This window comes from Rhinopithecus roxellana, chromosome 2, assembly GCF_007565055.1.
Source record: "Rhinopithecus roxellana isolate Shanxi Qingling chromosome 2, ASM756505v1, whole genome shotgun sequence".
NCBI classification, from domain to species: Eukaryota; Metazoa; Chordata; class Mammalia; order Primates; family Cercopithecidae; genus Rhinopithecus; species Rhinopithecus roxellana.
The window spans coordinates 141,131,225-141,152,594 of record NC_044550.1 but is presented as its reverse complement, the minus strand read 5'-3'; the positions used below and the strand labels follow the sequence as shown (position 1 = coordinate 141,152,594).

The following is a 21,370-nucleotide window of genomic DNA, read 5'->3' as shown; positions in this document are numbered from 1 at the left end:
CCTGGCCAGATCCTCTGTGCTCGGCCCATTCATCCCTCCCTCCTGATCCCTGATCTTTTTCCTGTCTCCATAGTTTGAGTGATAATGATGTGTGTGGGTTAATCAATTATACCAAATGTATCACTCTGGTGAAGGTTGTTGACATAGAGGGAAGCAACATATGTGTGGGGGTAGGGGGGCTTATGGAATTTCTCTGTACCCTCCTCTCAATTTTGCTTTGAAATTAAAACCGCCCTCTAAAAAGTCTTTTTAAAAAATGACGAAAATTGCCAGGCACAGTGGCTCACGCCTGTAATCCCAGCTCTCAGGGAGGCAGAGGCGGGAGGACAGCTTGAGCCCAGGAGTTCGAGACCTGCCTGGGTAATATAGCGAGACCCCGTTCTCCACAAAAAGGAAAAAAAAAAAAAAAAAAAAGACAGAAAAAAAAAAAAGACGAAAATTGAGACTCTGAGAGGTGACCAAGGTCACAGAGCTGGTTCAAGGGCCAAGATTAAAACCCAGTGGCCTTATTGTCAGCTTTATGTGCCAGGTGGGCTACCCTACATCCCATAACAGGAAGAAGTTGAGAAATACCTAATGAACAGCCATGGTGAGCTATTTCTTAGAAATACAGGTGACAAATAGAGTTCGGGTGCATCCCCTCTAGGTCCAGTGAAATCATCTGCTCATGTGAGTGGCAGAGGAGTGCGATGCATTCTAAAGTTTCCATCTTGGCTTCTGTTTTCATCATCTCCCCTTGCTTCCCCCACCCCCACTTGCCAGCACCTCCACATTTCTGTCCGTGCTGTGCTCTGTGCTTGGAAGGCTTTCTCTCCCATCTTCAGGTGCTCCTCATCCCTAAGGGTGAAGCATCTCATTCAGCACCTCATCTATGAGGTTTTCTTTGGGCAGCATGAATCCCTCCCTCAGATTTCTGAACGCTGAATACTTGCAAAAAACACTATGATAGAATTTGTAAGTACTGCTGTTACTTATTAGCTCCCCAATTAGACTGAGTTCCATCATAGCAGGATTGGGTCATAATCAACTTTGTATTTCCAGACACAAACTCCATGAGAAGGTGAAGGGTATGTGCTAAAAAAAAAAAAAAATTGCAGACAGAACACAGATCTAACATTTCTTTTCTCCACAGTACAGTTTGACACTAGAAAACATTATAAAATAAACATAAATATGGCTTCTACAATGAAGCAGTTTGTAGAATATATTGAATATTATAGATTTAAGAGTTCCGGTAGGACATAAGCTATATATGACTAAAACAGAAAAACAGTTATAATACTATCATATGGTATTGTCATTTTTCATTGTTCTGAAACTGTTCATAACCATTTAGGTTGACTGTAATCATAATAATGGCAATCATTTGCTTTAAAAATCAGAAATAATGTAAAGTATATAAAGTATATAAAGGAAGTTTGGTCCTAGCTCATGGGTGCCCAACTGGAGTTATTTTGGAGGGCTGTGAGACCATGAATTATGAGAAGATAGAAGGTACAGATTAAATAATAAATATATTTATTATTAGAAATTGGCTTATAGGAAATCTATCATGTAAATCTAGTTTTAGATTTTAGACCACACAAGAACAACAGAAAAAAATCAGCATCAAGTAAACAGTTCTTGCTTATAGGTCTTGCTGCCTCCAAACCAGGAATTACATTAAATTGTGCTAATGCAAAAAAAAAAAAAAAAAAAAAAAAAAAAAAACAGAAAAATATGCTACTTTCAAGTTTCAAGTAAACAACTGTTTGGTTTTTCAAGATTTAAAAAGATAAAGTGAGTTTCAACACATTACACAAAGACAGTGAAGCTGTTTTTTCCTAGCACATGTACGATGTACTAATGTGCTATGTGCATTATTAGAACTAAAAAAAATTTAGGTCAAAAAAAGTATCTTTTTAAAGCATCTTTTGCTCCACTTCATAGGTTTCTGCAAATTATATTTTCCCCAAACATGAACACAACATTTGATCTATTCATTTATTTTACTTTATAAGGAATTGATAGAAATATAAATGTACATATGCCTAAAAAGTGGCTATCCTACATATGACAGCCCAGAATTTACTAACTCCATACATTTTCTGGATGTTTCAAGCACACATTAAAACAATTACAGCGAGGACATACATTTATGATTTATGCAAATTAAGGCACATCAATTACAATCTATTGTTTTAAGTTAAAGAATCTTCATTTATAAAAATTCAAAATATGTCCAAACTCAACTTTTTAGTAGGAGTGTTAGTTTGTTGGGTTTGGCCATCTTTTCTTTTTTCACCTTGAAGGTCAAACATGAAACAATGAGGAATGTAGGTCTCTGTAAAACACATAAATACCTGTAACACTTTGAATCATTTGGCCCTTAAAAATATTGCTTAACAAGTTAAACTCAGCTTAATTGTAGGCAAATGCAAGTATACCCAAGACTGGACTATTTTAGTCTGCTTTTGGCTGCAGATTGTACTTCTGTGGCTGGAAAAAATGTTCTTCAATAGCACTGACCAGTTCATTCAGTTCCTTCTTCAATTGCTCAGGATCACTGGAAAATAAGGGGGAAAAAATCCAGGTCAAGGGATTATTCCAAAGCAAAGTTTAAATGCTCCCCCCACACCGATCAAGTGACACGAAAATATAACCTTAAGAAGAGGACTAAATAGGAAAAAACAGAACTCCAGAGACTTAAGCATGGAACACATCTGTTGACTTAGACAAAACACCCCGTGAGACAATATGCATTATTATCCCCAGAGATTTTTCCAAGGTCTGAACTACAAAGTTATCCTTTGCTCTTCTCATAAGAATGTGTAAGAAACACAATTTTTGGCCTAGCATCCCTAAAAGATCTGTAATATTTGTACCTAAGGGTGTAGAGAAAACTTTCATGATGTCAGTTGCCATTAAATCCTGCTAAACTTTTACAAACATCTGTGTTAACTCCTCAGTCTCCCAGAACACAGACATTCATGATGATGCCTGCCCTCAAACTACTGGCATCTAAGCTACAGCCTTGCCTATAAGGCCTTCCTAGAGTGAATAGCGATGGAGAGGCTCCGGGTGGGTTTGAGGAGTCAAACACCAAGAAATCAGACCCCTGCGGTCCTATCATAAAGAATGTATTTCTTGAACCAAACAGTCACAACTAAAGTATAAACAAGAATCTGGAGAGACAAATTCCTCCAAGAAATCAAGTTTTCAGGGCTGCGGGAAACATTCATTCATATATAAACATTTGAAAGGTAAGTGACAGATAAAACTGACTTGCAGTTAAAGAGGTTTCCAGCATCTTCAGTAGCCTAGTGTGAGTACTCTAAGTACTTAACACCAAAAAGTTAAATTTAAAAAACTAAATCCTTTGTACTTTCCATTACTTCACACTCTTCATACCATCTTTAACATATGCAGAGTTTAATAGAAATCCCTACAATTAGTTAAAATCATTTCAACATTGTAATAGCTAAACAGCATTTTAACAGCTAAAGCAATCCATTTCATTGTAGGCATTAATTCTAGCTCTATACTTACTAGCTCTGTGCCCTTGGGCAAGTGGCTTGGCCTCTCTAAGGCCCAGATTCCTCATTTGTAAAATTGGGATAAAGACTTTACCTTCTCAAGAGAGTTGCTGTACAGATTGCGATAAATTATATAAAGCAACTAGCACTGAACCCAGCCCAAAGACCTCAATAAATGTAGCTATCATTATAATTATTTTTATCCCTACTGGCAACATATAAAGTAATTATGCTTTTTAAGTACATATGAATTATATTAGTTTTCTTTTCCTTCTCCATAAATGTGCTTTGAAGAAAATAACAGTTCTCAGAAAAGCATGCAAGCTAATCATTTTTTAAAAGTATACTTAAAACTAAAACTCAGTGAAATTACTGATTACTAATTTAGTATTCAAGTTTAATTCTTAATCATGGCATGAGTGAACATTATGATTCATGTATATACTGATATAATGTTTTTGATATTGTATTTTATGTGTGAAAAAGAAACCAGTACCACAGTGTAAAAATTCAGTGGTACAATTCTTAAAACAAAAGTTTTGTGTTACTATTCTCCATCCTAATCAATAACTGTTCCATTTGTTAAATTAATGTTTGAAAACATTTCATAACATCTTTAAAAATAACAGGACACATCCTATAATCATTTAAGCCAGGGAATTCTGTTTCTGAAAAGTCTAAATCTAGATGGATCTCTTTATCGGAATGTTTAGGAAAGTATCATGTATAATTAGGCATTTATTTTTCTCTAATCATGAAAAACCACTTAAGCTAAACGACAAGTAAATACAATGCAGTGTTCTTGATTTGATTATAAATACAGAGAAAACAGCTATTTTGGGGACTTTTGGGAATGTCTGAATTTATGTGTCAATTTGGCTAGGATAGTGTCTCCAATTATTCAAACACTAATGTTGTGATGCTGTGAAGGTATCTTGTAGGTGTGATTAATATCTATAATCAGTTGATTTTAAGTAAAGGAGATTATCCTAGACAATGTGGATGGGCTAGATTCTATCTGAAAGGCACTGGGAATGGAACTGAGGTTTTCCTGAAGAATTCCACCTGTAGATGGTAACTTTAACCCATGCCTGAGAGTTCCAGGCTCCCTTTCTGGACAGCCTCTGGATTTCAGACTTGCGGAGCCAGCCCCCATAATCAATTGCACAAGTTGATTCCTTGCAAACAATGTCTTAATAGATAACATTCTACTGCTTCTGTTGGTCTACTGGAACCCGACCTAGTACCATTATTATCTGTTTGCCTTAATATTAAGAGAGTGTTCTTAAGAGATGCATACTGAAAGATCAGGAGTGAAGTATCATGAAGTCTTATGATGTGTCATGAAGTATCACAGAGTCTTTCAAATGGTACAGAAAAATCTCAAATACATAACATATACGGTGAGAGAGCAAATATTGCAAAATGTTAGCAATTGCTGAGTCTGGATTGGGGTCAAGAAACTGTGGTTCATGTAGTTTTACTGGAACACAGACAGTGCCCATTCTTTTATGCATATGGCTGCTTTCTGACTACATTAGCAGAGCTGAGCAGTGGCGACAGAAACCCCATGTCTGCAAATCCTAAAATATTTACTACTGGCTCTTTACATAAAAAGTTTGGTCTAAGTGAAGGGTACGTGGGTATTCATTGCATTCTTACTCCAACATTTCTGTAGGTTTGAAACTGTTCAAAATAAAAAGTTGGACAAAACTAAAGACATCTCCCCCAACAAAAAAATATTTTTAAAGGAGCACATACTTGAATAGGATTTTCCATCTTAGTTGAAATTCTATAATTGAAATCCATGACATAAGGCATATTCATAATATGTAAGCTTTTCAGGAAAGAAGGAAATCTTAGTCAAGACTAAGGCTCACGCCTGCAATCCCAACACTTTGGGAGGCTGAGGCTGGCGAATCACTTGAGGCCAGGAGTTTGAGACCAGCCTGGCCAACATGATGAAATCTTGTTTCTACTAAAAAAATAAAAATAAAAATAAATTAGCTGGGTGTGGTGGTGCATATCTGTAATCTTATCAGGAGGCTGAGGAACAAGAATCGCTTGAACCCCAGAGGTGGAGTTTGCAGTGAGCCAAGATTCCACCACTGCACTCCAGCCTGGGCAACAGGGAGAGACCCTGTCTCAAAAAAAAAAAAAAAAAAAAAAAAAGAAAGAAAACTTTATTGCTGTTGTACGTTAGGTATGCTGGTGCCTTGCTTAAGCTCTGACCACATATCCATCGACTGACATAGCGCTGAATATCCCATTTAATAAATGGAAACAATGTTTCAATGAATATAATAAAAGGACAAATTTTCAAGGTTTTTTCATGAATTTATAAGCTAATATTTGAATTTAAGTCCACTCAATAAGCCATGTGAAAAATGTTAATACCATAAAGCCTTAAACATTTAAATAGTGTTATTATTACAAAGGAAAGCTTTCCAAAGTATAAGATATATTTTCATCAGATAATGAAAAGGAGAGGACAAGATATAGAAAAAACAGATCCTTAAGTTGAACTGTTTAGTTGGACTGTCCATTTCCTTTTAAAAGAACGAAACATAGAAACAAAAAAACACTAAATAAGAAAGAATTACAAAAAAATGTTTACCAAAAACTATATGCAATATAGCAGCAAAGAGCTTACTACCTAATGCACACGAAAACAAGGTTCTTGCATAATATTACAGTAAAATATTGGTAATCCAGAATTGTTAGAAAATGAGCTTTTATATGTTCACTTAATAGTTGAGTTTTTGCACTTTAAGCACAGAAAGGTTTTGAATGGGAATCCATAGTGAAAATATATTACACAGTCCCATGACTTCTTAAATATCTCTTTATTGAACATCTTGACATTTGAGAGCCATAAGCATGACTGTGTTGGACTGAAGCTGTATTCTGGGCTCATTTGGGTGTAGAATGCAGTTTCCTTCATGATAAACTCATGTAATAGTGAGTTTTCTAAGTCCTTGTGTCCACGTTTTATAGTTTTGTTTTGTTTTGTTTTAATATTTCCTTTCTTGCTATCAGCAGTCACTTCTCCTTGCCTAAGAAAAGTTTGCTATAATTTCCCATTCCTGTAATTTGCTACATTTAATCTGCTACTAGCTTGGCAATTTAAGATGCTCAGGAATTTGCATCTGCTTTTATTCGCATAAAATTCAAGTTTGATTCACAAGGCTGGAAAAACTCTTCTACGAGCAAAGCTTCAGTTTGTCTATGTTGTCACCATTACCTAGACGGGTGCTGTTTACTACAGTGGCCATTAGCCACATGTGGCTATCAAGAACTTGAAATGTGGCAAGGGCCACTGAGGAACTGAATTTTTAATTTTATGAAGTTGAGTTAATTGAATTCAAGTTTTAAAACTGATACTTGATTCAGTTATTAGAAAACAAGTATGTTTGGAATAATTTGCATATTAAAATCTACTTTGTCTACTCTAAATTTTATTAACTCTACAGATCAAGTATTTCTGATAAAAATGGAGCATTCGAATTGAGATATGCTCTAAGTGTAAAATTACTGAATCAATTTTGAGGACTTTCTTCCAAAGGAAAAAAAAGAATGTAAAACATCTCATTCATAATATTTACCCTGATTACATGTTGTAATAATTTTTGGATATACTAGGTTACGTAAAATATATTATTGAAATTAATTTCACCTGTTTCTTTTTACTCTTTTAAAAGGTGACAAGTAGAAAATCAAAATTGTACCTGTGGATTGCATTTTAGTTCTGTCGGACAACACAGACTTAATTCACCTTTTACAAAAACTTTTCCTGATTTTCAACTGTGTTCTGAATAGGGAAATGCTGGTTAACTGCAAGTTGGATAGGCATGAAATACCACACTGACACACACTAAGGACATGCACTGAGCTTGTTAAGGTGCAAAATGTTAAGTTGTTACAGAGTGACCAACTCAAACACTTTACCGAGGTCACAGAAACTTGAACCTGAAGCTACCAGCCCATCAGCTCTTTGGCAGCAAGGGCTGTCTCTGACGAGGCTCTCGGCGCCCCCGCCGGAACCCAGCACAGACCTGTGTACAACGGGTACTCAAAGATACTTCTTGAATGCATGTGGAATGGATTATAATTTATTTTATCAGAGACGTGGGAAGACTGAAGTTTGAGAAAAAGAGAAAATCTCATTGGTGTTAGCCACCAATTGAAAAGCATTTAGAAAAAGGCACTTTTATTACTATACTGAAATGAGGATAAAATTTTCCCATACAAAGAAATTTAGGACAAAAGTAAAAAAGTAAAAAGTAAGCTTTTCCCTGGATGCTCACACCGACCTTTAGTATCACAATATTAGGGCAGGTTCTGAAACAGGATTTCTAATTAAATTACCTATTAGGAAGATGGAACATTTTACTTGGCATTTGAATAGAACCAGTTAGGAAGTCTGGGGGATAAAAATCACACCAGCTGCCATCCACATCATACCTGTTTCCAGGTGGGGCACACAGCTCTGCATAGTACTTGATTTTGGGCTCTGTCCCACTGGTGCGCATAGTGGCCACGCCTCCATTAGCAAAGGTGAAGGTGATCATTTGGCTGCTTTTACTAGTGGGAAGAACCTAGGAATTAATACACACATTATAAATTTAAATAGTAACATTCTGGCCTAACCAGTATCTTCCCTTGCATAAGTAAGAAAATAAATGCCAAACATTTCTTTTCTATTGGTTAGAAAAGAAAAACATTTTGAAGGAAATCAGAAAATGTACTCCACATGAATGAAATACTAAATGATGGTAATTTACGAAAATTTGGTCTACTAAATGGAATACTATTCAGCCTTAAAAGAGAAGGAAACCCTGTCATTTGCAACAATATGGATGAACCTGGAAGATATTATGGTGAGTGAAATAAGCCAGGCACAGAAAAACAAATACTGCATGATCTCACCTTTATGTGGAATCCAAAAAGGTTGAACTCACAGAGGCAGAGAGCAGAATAGTGGTTACCAGGGACTGACTGGAAGAGGTGGGTGAGGGTAAGGGGGGGGAGTTTGGGGAGATGCTGGTCAAAGGGCATAAAGTTTCAGTTAGAAGAAAAGTTCAAGAGATCTATTGTACAATACAGTGACTATAGTTAATAATGATGCACTATGTACTTGAAAATTGCTAAGAGAGTAGACTTTAAGTGTTCTCACTACAAATACAGGATAAGTATGTGAGGTAATATATTCTAATTAAATTGATTTAGCCATCACAATGTACGTATTATTTTAAAACATCAGATTGTACCATAAATGTATACAATTTTTATTTGTGAATTAACGTAACTAAATTAATTTTAAATAAAGAAAATTAAGTAACTTTGTGTATTAGCTTTTACTTCCCTAGTTCTATTGAAGTTATTAAAGTTTTATTAAAACATATCATTTCATAAGATATTGACTTAAATAGATTAATATACTACAAAAACAAAAACCCAAACTAGATCATAGTTACTGTTACAAAGTGAATCTTTGCAAAGAAAATTCCATAAGGAGTTTTTTTTTTTTTTAAATAAAGCTTTCAGGCTGGGCGTGGTGGCTCATGTCTGTTAATACCAGCACTTTGGGAGGCCAAGGAGGGCGGACCACATGAGACCAGGAGTTGGAGACAAGCCTGGCCAACATGGCAAAATCCGATCTCTACTAAAAATACAAAAATTAGCCAGGCATGGTGGCAGGTGCCTAATCTCAGCTACTCAGGAAGCTGAGGCAGGAGAATCACTTGAACCCGGGAGGCGGAGGTTGCAGTGAGCCGAGATTGTGCCATTGCCCTCCAGCCTGGGTAACAGAGGAAACTATGTCGAAAAAGAAAAAGAAAAAGAAAAAGGAAAGAAAAGGAAAAAAAAAGCTTCTATAAGAAAATAAATGCCATATAAACTTATTGGTTAGAAAAGAAAATGGTCTCCAGGAAATGGTTTATTTATATTTGATAGGTCCCAAAACTCCATTAAAACTACAGAAGTACTTTCAATAGCAGAAACACATGGGCAAAGAGACAAAGAGGAGGTAGCAGCTGATGGGGCTGCCAACCCAGCGCACAAGTCAGAAAACAGATGGAGGCACAGAACTGGTCTGGTGGGACCCAGAGAGGGAAATCTGAGTACTTGCGGAAGGAGACATGGGTGAGAACCAAGGCAAGGCGCTCTGCAAAATCCTGGCCAAGCTCAAGAACCAGAGGCACCAGGTAGTGTGAAAGGCAGATGTGAGGCAGGGGCGGAAAGCAGGAACAGCGTCTGAAAGAAGCTCTTAGACTCTAGTTCCTTGCCCTGAGCCCACACCGTCACAGAACCACCTCTTCTCTATTTCTGCAGGAGATGGTTTAAATTCTCTGGAGATTAAATCAGAAACATTCAGGAGTTGGGGAACCTGGGCAGGGCATGATGAAAACAGAGGGATCAAGTAGAAGCCCTCAGGCTGACACCCCCAGCTCCGTCCCAGTCATGCCTCCAGGGCCTTGGCATCTCTTATAATCCTTGGGTAGGTGATTAAGGTCTCATTAAATCAAACAGGTGGATCCCCTTATAAAGTTAACCTGCTACCAATATCCTCTGAGTGAAGTATGTCATTTGATCTGCCTATGTACACAGAGCTTCCAATCAGTTCCAATCAGACTTTTCGGGAAAGACATCAAATAAAAAACAAAGTCCAAAACAAACAGAATAAAAAGAACTTGGTGGAAATAAAGAGAATGTAGGGGAAAAAGAAGATGTATATTTTTAAAAAACTATAATTAGGTCTATAATCCTTAGAGAGGTAAGATACTGTTTACATTAAAAAAAAAAAAAATCACCCTGGGCAACACAGCAAGATCCTGTGTTACTAAACTAAAAACCTTAGCCAGGCATGGTGGCACACACTTGTAGTCCCAGGTACTCAGGAGGCTGAAGCAGGAGGATCGCACGAGCCCAGGAGATCAAGGCCGCAGTGAGCTATGATCACGCGACTGCACTCCAGCTTGGGTGAAAAGAGCAAGACCCTGTTTCAACAGGACACTATTTTTAATAAAGTAGAGAGTTATAACTGAAATAGCCAACAGAGGCACTGAAAGCTAAAGCTAAGGAAATCTCCCCAAAAAACAGAAGAAGAAAGAAAGAAACAAGAAAAGTAGAACATCAGTCTTCAAGAGCCAGCATCTAAGAACTTCTCAAGAAACGAAAAACTGAAAATGCAGGGGAGGTGGTTATATTAAAAAACAACCAATTAGCTCCCTTTCTTGACACATAATCTAGAAAACGTCTCAGAACTAAAATAAATGATTCTACAGGCCAAGTATCCAGAAACGTGAATAAAAAGGGACCCATACTATAGCATATCACTGTGAAATTTTAGAACCTGAAGCTTAGAGAAAAGTTCCTAAAATCTTCCCAGAGGAAAAAGCAAACAAGTTGCATGGAAAGGACTGAATAAGTATGGCATCAATAACCTTACATGCAGCATACAGTAGGCCTTAACTATCTGCTGAAAAAGGAAGGACGGGAGGCTCAACAGCAATGCTGGAAGCCCAACAATAATGGAGCAATGCTTTCAAAACTGTGAGTCAATGAAGTGTGAGGATAGAATAAGACATTTTCAGACCTAAATGCCACCAAAAACTTACTACCCAACGACTTGTTCTCGGAAAGCTATTAGAAGATGTGATCTAGGAAAATAAATATAGAAAGAGGAAGCCATTAGGTCTAGGAGCAAGGGACTCAACCCTGGAGAAGGGCATTCCCAGGATGACAGCTGTGCACCCAACCCAGAAAGCAGCTGGCCCAGCCAGGTGGAGGAACCAGGAGGGAGGCCACTGGACATGGACCAGGAAAACCCTACTGAGAGGCATTTGAAAGATTTGGGAAAAACTACTGACAGGTACGTAGAAATCCAGGCAAATGGAAGAACAAAGCAACTATTACTACATGAATTAAGGCGGGTGCAGTAGCTTACACCTGTAATCCCAGTACTTTGGGAGGCTAAGGCAAGAAGATCACTTGAGACCTCTCTGGGGAAACATAGGGAGAGATTCATCTCTCCAAAAAAAAAAAAAAAAAAAAAAGCTGGGCATGATGGCATACCCTTGGTTCTAGCTACTCAGGAGGGTGACATGTGAGGATCACTTGAGCCTGGGAGGTCAAGGCTACAGGGAGCTGTGATCATGCCATTCACTCCAGCCTAAGTGACTAAGTGACACAGCAAGACCCTGTCTCCGAGGGGAAAAAAAAAAAAAAAAGGTACAGGAAATACAATTCTCTATACAAATTAGGGAAACCTAATCAAAATACACTACTTAGCTAGCAGGCAACGGCAGTTACTAGTCATAACAACAAAAGCATGGAATCTGATTTAACCAAAAGATGTGGCATAAACGTACTGTGAGGATGGGGAGAAGACGATTATTAAATGTAGAAACTGTAAGAACTAAATCTTTATCTCAAAAACAGAAAATCAACAAATTGTAACACTGGTATATCAAAACATCACTATATGAACACATGATTTACAAATCTGGTCTTGGCGGCATGGCAATGAGGTGGCAGGGGTGGGACTGCCATGTTTCATCATAAGCGTTTTCATATTATTTCTATTTTTAAAATATGCTGTGTGCAGATGAAAATGAAAAACAGAACAAAGTAAATATCAAAGAACGTGCTTAACATCTCATAAGAATATTCTTAACTTTCTTCCCTCAACCCCCTGACATAGTTAGCAACACTCTTCTGCTACCTTTGGGTCTTCTTTTGTCTCCAGTGTAGGATCTGCATGGTGTGAAGAATGCAAACTCAGGCTTTATAGTCAACAGCTTCCACACACTCAGAGAACAGAGTAAACTAACTAGAAAATAAAGAGTGGTTCTCAAAGTGAGGACCGGTTGCATCAGTACCACCTGGGACCTTGTTAGAAATGAACATTTTTGGCTCCTACCCCAGACCTACTGAATCAGAAAGTGCAGGTGTGGGCTCCAGCACTCTGTTTTCGCCAGCCTTCTTGGTTACTGATGCTCCTGCAAGGGCGAGAACTCCTGACAGGGAGAGAATGCTGGATCCTGAGACAGAAAACCCAGATTCTCCCTGGACTACCACCAACTAAGCTCTGTGACCACAGACAGGTTCCACACTGCTGAGCACTTATTGCTTACTGCCTAAGGTGCTAAATGACCATGAAGGTTTTGATGACTAGTTCCTCTTTTTTTTTTTTTTTTGAGATGAAGTCTTGCTTTGTCACCCAGGCTAGAGTGCAGTGGTGCAATCTCAGCTCACTGCAACCTCTGCCTCCCGGGTTCAAGCAGTTCTCCTGCTTCACCCTCCTGAGTAGCTGGGATTTTAGGTATATGCCACCACATCTGGCTAATTTTTGTAGTTTTAGTAGAAATGGGGTTTCACCATGCTGGCCAGGCTGGTCTTGAACTACTGACCTCAAGTGATCCACCTGCCTCAGCCTCCCAAAGTGCTGGGATTACAGGTGTGAGCCACCGCTCCCGGCCTAGTAGAATCTCTTTTAGTTCTAGCCTGTGGTTTTTAACTTACCACGCCTGGCTAATTTTTGTATTTTTTAATAGAGACTGGGTTTTGCCATGTTGGCCAGCCTGGTCTCGAACTCCTGATCCTCAAGTGATTTGCCCACCTCAACCTCCCAAAGTGGTGGGATTACAGGCATGAGCCACCACACCCGGCTTCCATATATTTTTTATAGCTTATTTATAAGCACGCCTAAGTGCCTAAAATCAGTTTCAGTTAATTGTATGATTAAACAATTTGTTCAAATTATTTTAAAAGGTAAATAGAAAAGAGGTTGGTTGAGAAGAGAAGACATTACTTACAGCTTTCTTATCAGGCTGGCTATCATCATAGCCAGTTGTAAGGTCCCTAATGGCAGAAATTTCAAATTTGCCACAAGCTTTTGGATAATTATTTTTTCCATCATAGTTTCTGAGGTTTTCAAACAATTTCTTAATGGTGTCTTGATCATGGCAGATAAAATAGGAAGCTTTAGTAATATGGTAGCCATACCTATCAAACAAATACAAAGTCATGCATATGAGGAACAAATACTTTTGTAGGGTGGACACAGAACATGTACCAACCAGTGTATTCTAAAATAAATATGGCTGGGAGTGGTGGCTCACGCCTATAATCCCAGCACTTTCTGAGGCCAAGGCAGGCGAATCACCTGAGGTCAGGAGTTTGAGACCAGCCTGCCCAACATGGTGAAACCTCGTCTCTACTAAAAATACAAAACTTAGCCGGGTATGGTGGCAGGCACCTGTAGTCACAGCTACCTGGAGGCTGAGGCAGGAGAATCGCTTGAACCCAGGAGGTGGAGAATTCAGTGAGCCAAGATTGTACCATTGCACTCCAGCCCGGGCAATGTGAGACTCCGTCTCAAAAGAATAAAATAAAAATAAACATAAACATAAAAATAAAAATAAAAATAAAATAAATAAATAAAATAAAAAATAATAAAATAAATGTAATAGCCATAACTGACTCCAAAGGAATAATTTTTAAAAGACCATTAAAAAAGAGGGCCAGGCCAGGCGCAGTAGCTCATGCCTGTAATCCCAGCACTTTGGGAGGCTGAGATGGGTGGATCACCTGAGGTTAGGAGTTCAAAACCAGCCTGGCCAACATGGTGAAACCCTCAGCTACTAAAAATACAAAAATTAGCTAGGTGTGGGGACGCCTGTAATCCCAGCTACTCGGGAGGCTGAGGTAGGAGAATTGCTTGAACCTGGGAAGCAGAGGTTGCAGTAAGCCGAGATCATGCCACTGCACTCCAGCCTGGGTGACAGAGCAAGACCCCGTCTCAAAAAAAAAAAAAAAAAGAGAGGTCCAACAATCTACCCCAGGGATCACCAAATGACTGCCTGGTCTTCCACCTGCATTTGCACAGAGAGCCATGTCACACCCATCACTTTCTGTATTATCTCTGGATGCTTATGCACTACACATACAAGGCAGAGTTCAGTGATTGCTACAAAAAATAAATAGATGTACTATGAAGACATTTAATCTTTTTTGACATTGGACACTTAAAATCACATTCTTTCATGTTGTCATTTGTTAAGAATTAATGCAATCAGGAATAGTAATTACTAAGTGGTTTAGTATCAAAAGGAAAAGGTGATCTCTTTAGTTTTTTTTTTTTTTTTTTTGAGACAGAGTTTAGCTCTTGTCGCCCAGGCTGCAGTGCAATGGCGCAATCTCGGCTCACTGTAACCTCTGCCTCCCAGGTTCAAGCAATTCTCCTGCCTCAGCCTCCCGAGTAGCTGGGATTACAGGGGCCCCCCACCACCATGCCCAGCTAATTTTTGTACGGTTAGTAGAGATGGGTTTTCACCATGTTGGCCAGTCTGGTCTCAAACTCCTGACTTCAGGTGATCCACCTGCCTCAGCCTCCCAAAGTGCTGGGATTACAGGCATGAGCCACTGTGCCCTGCCTTATTTAATTTTTATACGAAATAGAATTCATCACCAAAATAAGAGCATTAGAAAGGATATTAGTATCTCATGCATAAGTGTATAACAGAACATTTCAAAATATTATTTCAATCCAACAGAGTCAATAACAACTTACTCCACATAAATGGCCTTTAGTTGCTGAGACAAAGACAAATTCTTGGTTGCTAGAAAGCTAGCCAACTCTGCACTTATGACAGCGGCACTGACTCCATCTTTGTCCAGAACAAAAGGGCAGCACATGTATCCTGCAGAAACACACGTCATACATACATCTATACAATACAGTGTCAAACCACATGTGAGTATGAATCCTGGCTACTGCATATTAGAGGTTGTACAGTGTTGCGTATATGCTCGTTTCTCATTAACTACCTTATGTTTAAGACTTTAGGCCACTGCCTAGCCCACAGCAGGCCTTCGAGAAGTATTTGCTGAAGAACCTGCAAGATTTTCCCTCCTGGCCACATGGTGCTCAATCACTAGAGTCATGAAACTCCTTCCAGCTCATGAAATTGTTTCTAATTGTCCTGGTCAATACATATCTCTTTTTCTTTGAACCCCAATAGCATTTGTTAGTTACATTATTCATTTTGACATCTGGCCTATACTCTTGTGTGTGATTACTTAACTAAATTTATCTAAGCTGCTGTAGGCTAAGGTCAGTGCCATCATTTCTTTTAGAGTCACTGAGTAATAGACACGCAATTAATACTTGATAAATGAATGTAAGAAAATCTTTTCTAAAATAAAAATCTATGGAAAGACAAGTCTGCCAAATCTGACAATAAACGAGCAGAACCTGAGCGATGACACTTTCTTCAATCAGTTAAATCGTGTGTTAGTGTTGCAGAGAATATACAAATGAATATAAATAAATCTAATGCATAATAGTTTTTACTAGATTAATAGCTTAAAAGCATTTGGTACAATGTGAATTTCAAATTTCTATAGCTAGCTCTCCTTTCTGTTCATTTATATTGACAGTTTAGGACAAGGGTTTTTCTGTCATTCTGGCTGGACCTGGTTCGTCCTTTTGGGTGACTATCATTTTGATGACAGCAGCAAACCATGCCTTCCTTCTCCCTTCCTCTGCATAGACCCTAGCATAGATCCTCATTAGCACTTTCGGAGGAGGATGGACTTTAAATACCACAGGGTTTAGGCCTGGATATTTAACACCACAGTGGAGGAAACATCACAACTCCCAAAATCCATACACTGGCAGTCACGCATACAATATCACTGTTTTCAGTCATTCAGGCCAAGGATTCTGACATGAATGACTTGGTTGTTTTTAAGACATTACTTTTTGCTGTAAATCATCTGAGATGTCAATTTTGGAGTAGGACAGTTCGACGTTCAACCTGAGTGCTGGAGAAGCAAAATAAACCGCATTTCACTGTGGATCTTTGAATCCAAATGCAAACTTTTCCTTTTGCTTTGTAACCAAATCCTTAATGTTCATGATCACTTCTTACCAATAGCTTCTTCAAATGCAAATAAGACCGTTTTCCCCTGGTCTATTAGCTGTTTGGCTCTGTTTCCCATCCACTTAAAGCCAGTCAATGTTTCCTAAAGGGATAATCAAAATGAGGAAGACATGCCTTAGATCTTCTACAGAGCAGATGAAAGGAAAATGAGTGAATCCCAGAAACAACTTACCTCAAAATGAAAACCTTCCTTTAAGGCAATGGCCCGCAAGATTTTAGAGGAGACGGTGCTGGACAACATGTACGTGTCTTTGAGAGCACTGCGATCCTGGTTCTTCTCTTTCCAAGATGTAAAAAGCCACCAGCCCAAGAGGGCCCCCAACTCATTGCCTGAAAACACCCTCCATTCACCACTGAAAGAAAAAAAACAACTATTCATTTCCATAATCTTAAGGAAGACTCTAGAGTGTCATGGGGATAAACAACTTAGCAAACAAAGCCTCAAAGTATTTTCTGCAAGGCTGTTCTTGTTATTCATCATCTTTAAATAACTGGTCAGAAATGTAACTGCCGTTTTACAAACATCTGAGCAGCTATCATATATATCAGCCAGTTTGCCTGAACAGACAGCCTGTCTTTGAAGACTGTATAAAATAAGTATGTCAGACATGACACACAATGGCTCTATATTAATCTTTGGCAAAGCCTTTGGTTTTAAATATAACAAATATGCTGGCAAGATCCCCCATACATAGAGTAAGTTTTGCTATCTCAATTTCTGGACTGGTTAGTGTTGCTGATTCTGAGACAGGACAGCTCAGTACCACTTAAGATCAAGCTCTGTCCTAAATGGTCAGAACATCAGAGAAAAGGTGTGCGATTTCTGCTTTTCTTGGCAGTCCAGATGGCTAAAAGTAAATCGCATCTATCAGGATGTATTACCTTAGCTTAACTTTCTCAACACTGACATAGAATGGAATCTGTTTTATCACCATCTAAAAACCCTGCCATTTCAGCAGCAGCACCCTCCTGCCCCCAAAACATCACATAGGCTACCTGACACCCAAAATAGCTTGGGCCCTGCCTACCTTTCAACTTTAGCCCCCACGTACTTACTTCTCCTTTGTTCAAACTCTCTGGTCAGACTTGTCTTAAACACTGTGCCGATACCCCACAGGAATTCCTCCCTGGTCTGTCCAAACTAAACTCAGCATCTCCTTGAAGACACAGCTCCCTCCTAAACCCCTCAGCAAATACTGAAGCACACAGCTAGCTCCAAAGTGCTTTACCCTCATTAGACACTGAGACATTACTTATAATAAAATCAATTATAAAATGAGAAGTTCCCAAATAGGAACTTCAATTTGAAACACATACTGGGTTGATTTACTCTGCATTATGCTTGCCAATCACGTAACCTCCCCCACCACTAGATCTCTATCTTGCTCTCCATCAGAAGACTCCACAGGAGGTTCAGTGAAACGATCATTTGCAAAATAAATGGGAAATGTTTCCAAATAGGTCTCGTCTCCCCAGGAACATTTTACCAATGAAGAGATCAGCCTTCATATGTTCTATAATACAGGTAATCACAATTAATTTTACCTGTCTTGCTTTTCTGCCACAGCAAGTCTATCAGCATCCGGGTCATTTGCTAAAACAATTCTGGCCTTGGTTTTGTCAGCCAAAGCAAAAGATAAAGTCTAAAGAAGAATATGAAAATAAAAGATCATTTAATCAAGAATCGAGCATATGGTAGTCTTTAAAAACATTCAGTTCCTTAAGAACTCAAGAGGTCTTTCCGCTCTTAGAAAGATAATACAGGACCAACCAAGCCCAGCTCCAGAAGTGAAATTTAGCAAACAAAAGCTACAGCTGGTCTTGGTTGGCCACATGGTATCTTCCTAAGTCAGAGGTCAGATAATGGGAGCATCGGTGTGTGAACCAAGCCTACCAGTGTGCCCGCTGCGCATGTGCCAGTAGGTGTGAGGTTGGACTGGTATTTCCAGGCATTGCCGTGTGATCAGCCTCACAAATAAAACAAAATAAACTGATTCTCTGAATACCACTGCTACCCCAACCTTTAAAAATGTTATAGGAACCATACTGTAAGCAACACTTCTTCATATCAGAAAAATGACAAGAAATAAAAATCATAACCTGATAAAATTTCACTCTATTACTGTTTCCTTTTGGAATTAAGGAGACACAGCAAATTAAATTAAATTAAATTAATTAAATTTGAAGCACCATTTAGAGCTCAGTTCTCATATCCTGATCCTGGGATGTTTAATTTGAAAGATCCTTTAAGAAATGAATGACTAACAAATATACATATTTCCTTTTTTTTTTTTGAGACAGAGTCTCGCTGTGTCACCCAGGCTGGAGTGCAGTGGTGCAATCTCAGCTCACTGAAACCTCCATCTCCCAGGTTCAAACAATTCTAATGCCTCAGCCTCCCAAGTAGCTGGGATTACAGGCATGTACCACCACACCCAACTAATTTTTGTATTTTTAGCAGAGACGGAGTTTTGTCATGTTGGCCAGGCTGTTCTCGAACACCTGACCTCAAGTGATCCGCCTGCCTTGGTCTCCCAAAGTGCTGGGATTACAGGCATGAGATGCTGCACCCAGCCATATATACATATTTCCACGCTGAAATTAGTTTTTCTTCAGCACAATGAAAACACATAAAATGTATTTTACTTGACAGTAATAGTTTTGAATATAAAAGCAGATTTCATAATTAAAAAAAAATTAGGTTACCAAGACACCTTTCCCCTCTTCGGGATTCGGGTATTTCACCGTTGGAAACTCAGGATCCGGATCTTTCTGTTCAGGAACAGCCTCAGGAGGAACAAGGTCAAAAGCCTTGAAAGCTGACTGCACAAAGTTATGACCCACCCCATGGACAGAGGTGTGCACAAACTTCACCTTCGTCTCCCTGTTCACGCTCCTAGAATCAGACACACCGTGGAAAATGATAAAAGGTAGAAACAGGTCTCTCAAAACTGCAAGGTTTGCAAGAATGTATAAGACAACTGAATATCTTTCTAATTCCATTTCAAAAAAACAAAACATATCTATTCTCTCCCAGATATACATATTCCCTCCCTCAACATACTCAAGTTTTAAATTCTACTCTGTAGTTATTTTCAGCAAATCTGATTATTTCAGGTTTTGTTTTATGTATCCCATCCACAGTGAGATACAAAGAAGAACCTCAAGCTCATGTTCCTACACGAGACTCACTGCTGGCCTGACAGGTGCCCTGACAGTGCCAGAGCCAGCCCGGGACAGTTCCTTCCAGGGCTCCACACACCCATACATCCCCAAAGCGACAGATTCCCAAATGTCTTTTATCAGCTTCAGAAATGATTTTTTAAATGTCCTTTTTAACAAAATGTGTTGGGTTATCTCATAAATAAAGATATAAAAAATAAAACTTTCACCTTGGGAGGCCAAGGCGGGCAGATCACCCGAGGTCAGGAGTTCGAAACCAGCCTCACCAACATGGAGAAACCCCATCTCTACTAAACATACAAAATTAGCTGGGCATGGTGGCGCACGCCTGTAATCCCAGCTACTTGGGACACTGAGGCAGGAGAATCGCTTGAACCTGGGAGGCGGAGGTTGCAGTGAGCCAAGATCGTGCCATTGCACTTCAGCCTGGGCAACAAGAGCATAACTCCGTCTCAGGAAAAAAAATATAAAAAATAATAATAATAAAAAATAAAACTTTTTGTTTGCCAAGTAACAATCCTGTTTGATACCATGCCATGACCTAGGGACTTCATACAGACTAACAACAGATATCAAAATTAACAAGAGAAGTTACCGAAAAATAAAAGGCTTAAAAACTTCCAATGCTCTGATGACTGGAATCTTAGGTTACTATCTATTTCTTTTGGGAATGAATAAATGAACACGGTCTTATCTAAGAGAATGGTGGTTTAAAACAAGCATACCCTGAAAATAAAATGCATCTGGGAAAATAAATACGTAAGATTAGGGAGGAAAAATCTGGAAAAACAACTCTCTTGGATTTTAAAATACATAATAAACCTATAGTAATTAAAACAGCTTGGTACTAGATATAAAAAGGCAGATTAAAGGAACAGAATAGAGAATTCAGAAGTTAACCTAATTTGAAATGGGAAATGAACACAGAAGTAATAATGCTAAGTGGTTAACATGCTCTGGAGTCAGAGTCTGAATTTAAATCCTGGAGCTTGGCCATCTATAAGCCGTGTGACTGTTGGCTATTAACCACTCTTCCTTACAGTTTTCTCATCTATAACATGCATGATAATATACTATAATTTACTGGCATTACTCTGAGGATTAAAATGAAATTACATGTTGACCGGGCACAGTGGCTCACTCCTCTAATCCTAGCACTTTGGGAGGCCGAGGCTGGTGGATTGCTTGAGCTCAGGAATACAAGACCAGCCTGGGCAACATGGTGAAACCCCGTATCTACAAAAAAAATACAAAAAAATTAGGAGGGCATGGTGGCACACAACTGTAGTCCCAGCTACTTGGAGGGCTGAGGCAGGAGCATTCCCTGAACCTGGGAGGTCAAGGCCGCAGTGAGCCAAGATCATGCCACTGCACTCCAGCCTGGGTGACAATGTGAGATCCTGTCTCAAAAAAAAAAGAAAAAAAATTACATGTGAAGGGTCTCCAGCAACTATCTGATATACAATAAGCACTTGATTAACGTTAGAAATTGTTTCATAAAAGTGACCTTTCCAATTAGTCAAAAAAAAAAAAAAAAGATTCTTCCACTGATGTTGGTACAACCGCAAACCTTTTAGAAAAAACCTATAATCTGTTTTCCTACTTCATGCCCCATATAAAATTAAAAATCACTAATGAAACAGAATATTGAAATATTATAAAACACAAACATGAAAGTTCTACAGAAAGAACAAGCGAAATTTTTTGTGTTACTTTAATAAT

General features: G+C 38.7%; 1 protein-coding gene across 1 annotated transcript in view; it reads right to left on the bottom strand.

The window, feature by feature from the left end:
- Positions 1-1,104: 1,104 nt before the first annotated feature.
- The window catches only part of PGM2 (phosphoglucomutase 2), a 36,171-nt gene continuing 15,905 nt past the window's right edge, over positions 1,105-21,370 (bottom strand). The window contains exons 7-14 of the mRNA XM_010365825.2: positions 19,172-19,361; positions 18,011-18,108; positions 16,638-16,818; positions 16,454-16,547; positions 15,091-15,220; positions 13,334-13,523; positions 7,980-8,113; positions 1,105-2,545 (exon numbers count right to left, since the gene is read on the bottom strand). Of these exons, the coding sequence (XP_010364127.1) occupies positions 2,443-2,545; positions 7,980-8,113; positions 13,334-13,523; positions 15,091-15,220; positions 16,454-16,547; positions 16,638-16,818; positions 18,011-18,108; positions 19,172-19,361 (1,120 nt within the window). The 3' untranslated portion in view covers positions 1,105-2,442. The remainder of the gene's footprint in view (positions 2,546-7,979; positions 8,114-13,333; positions 13,524-15,090; positions 15,221-16,453; positions 16,548-16,637; positions 16,819-18,010; positions 18,109-19,171; positions 19,362-21,370) is intronic.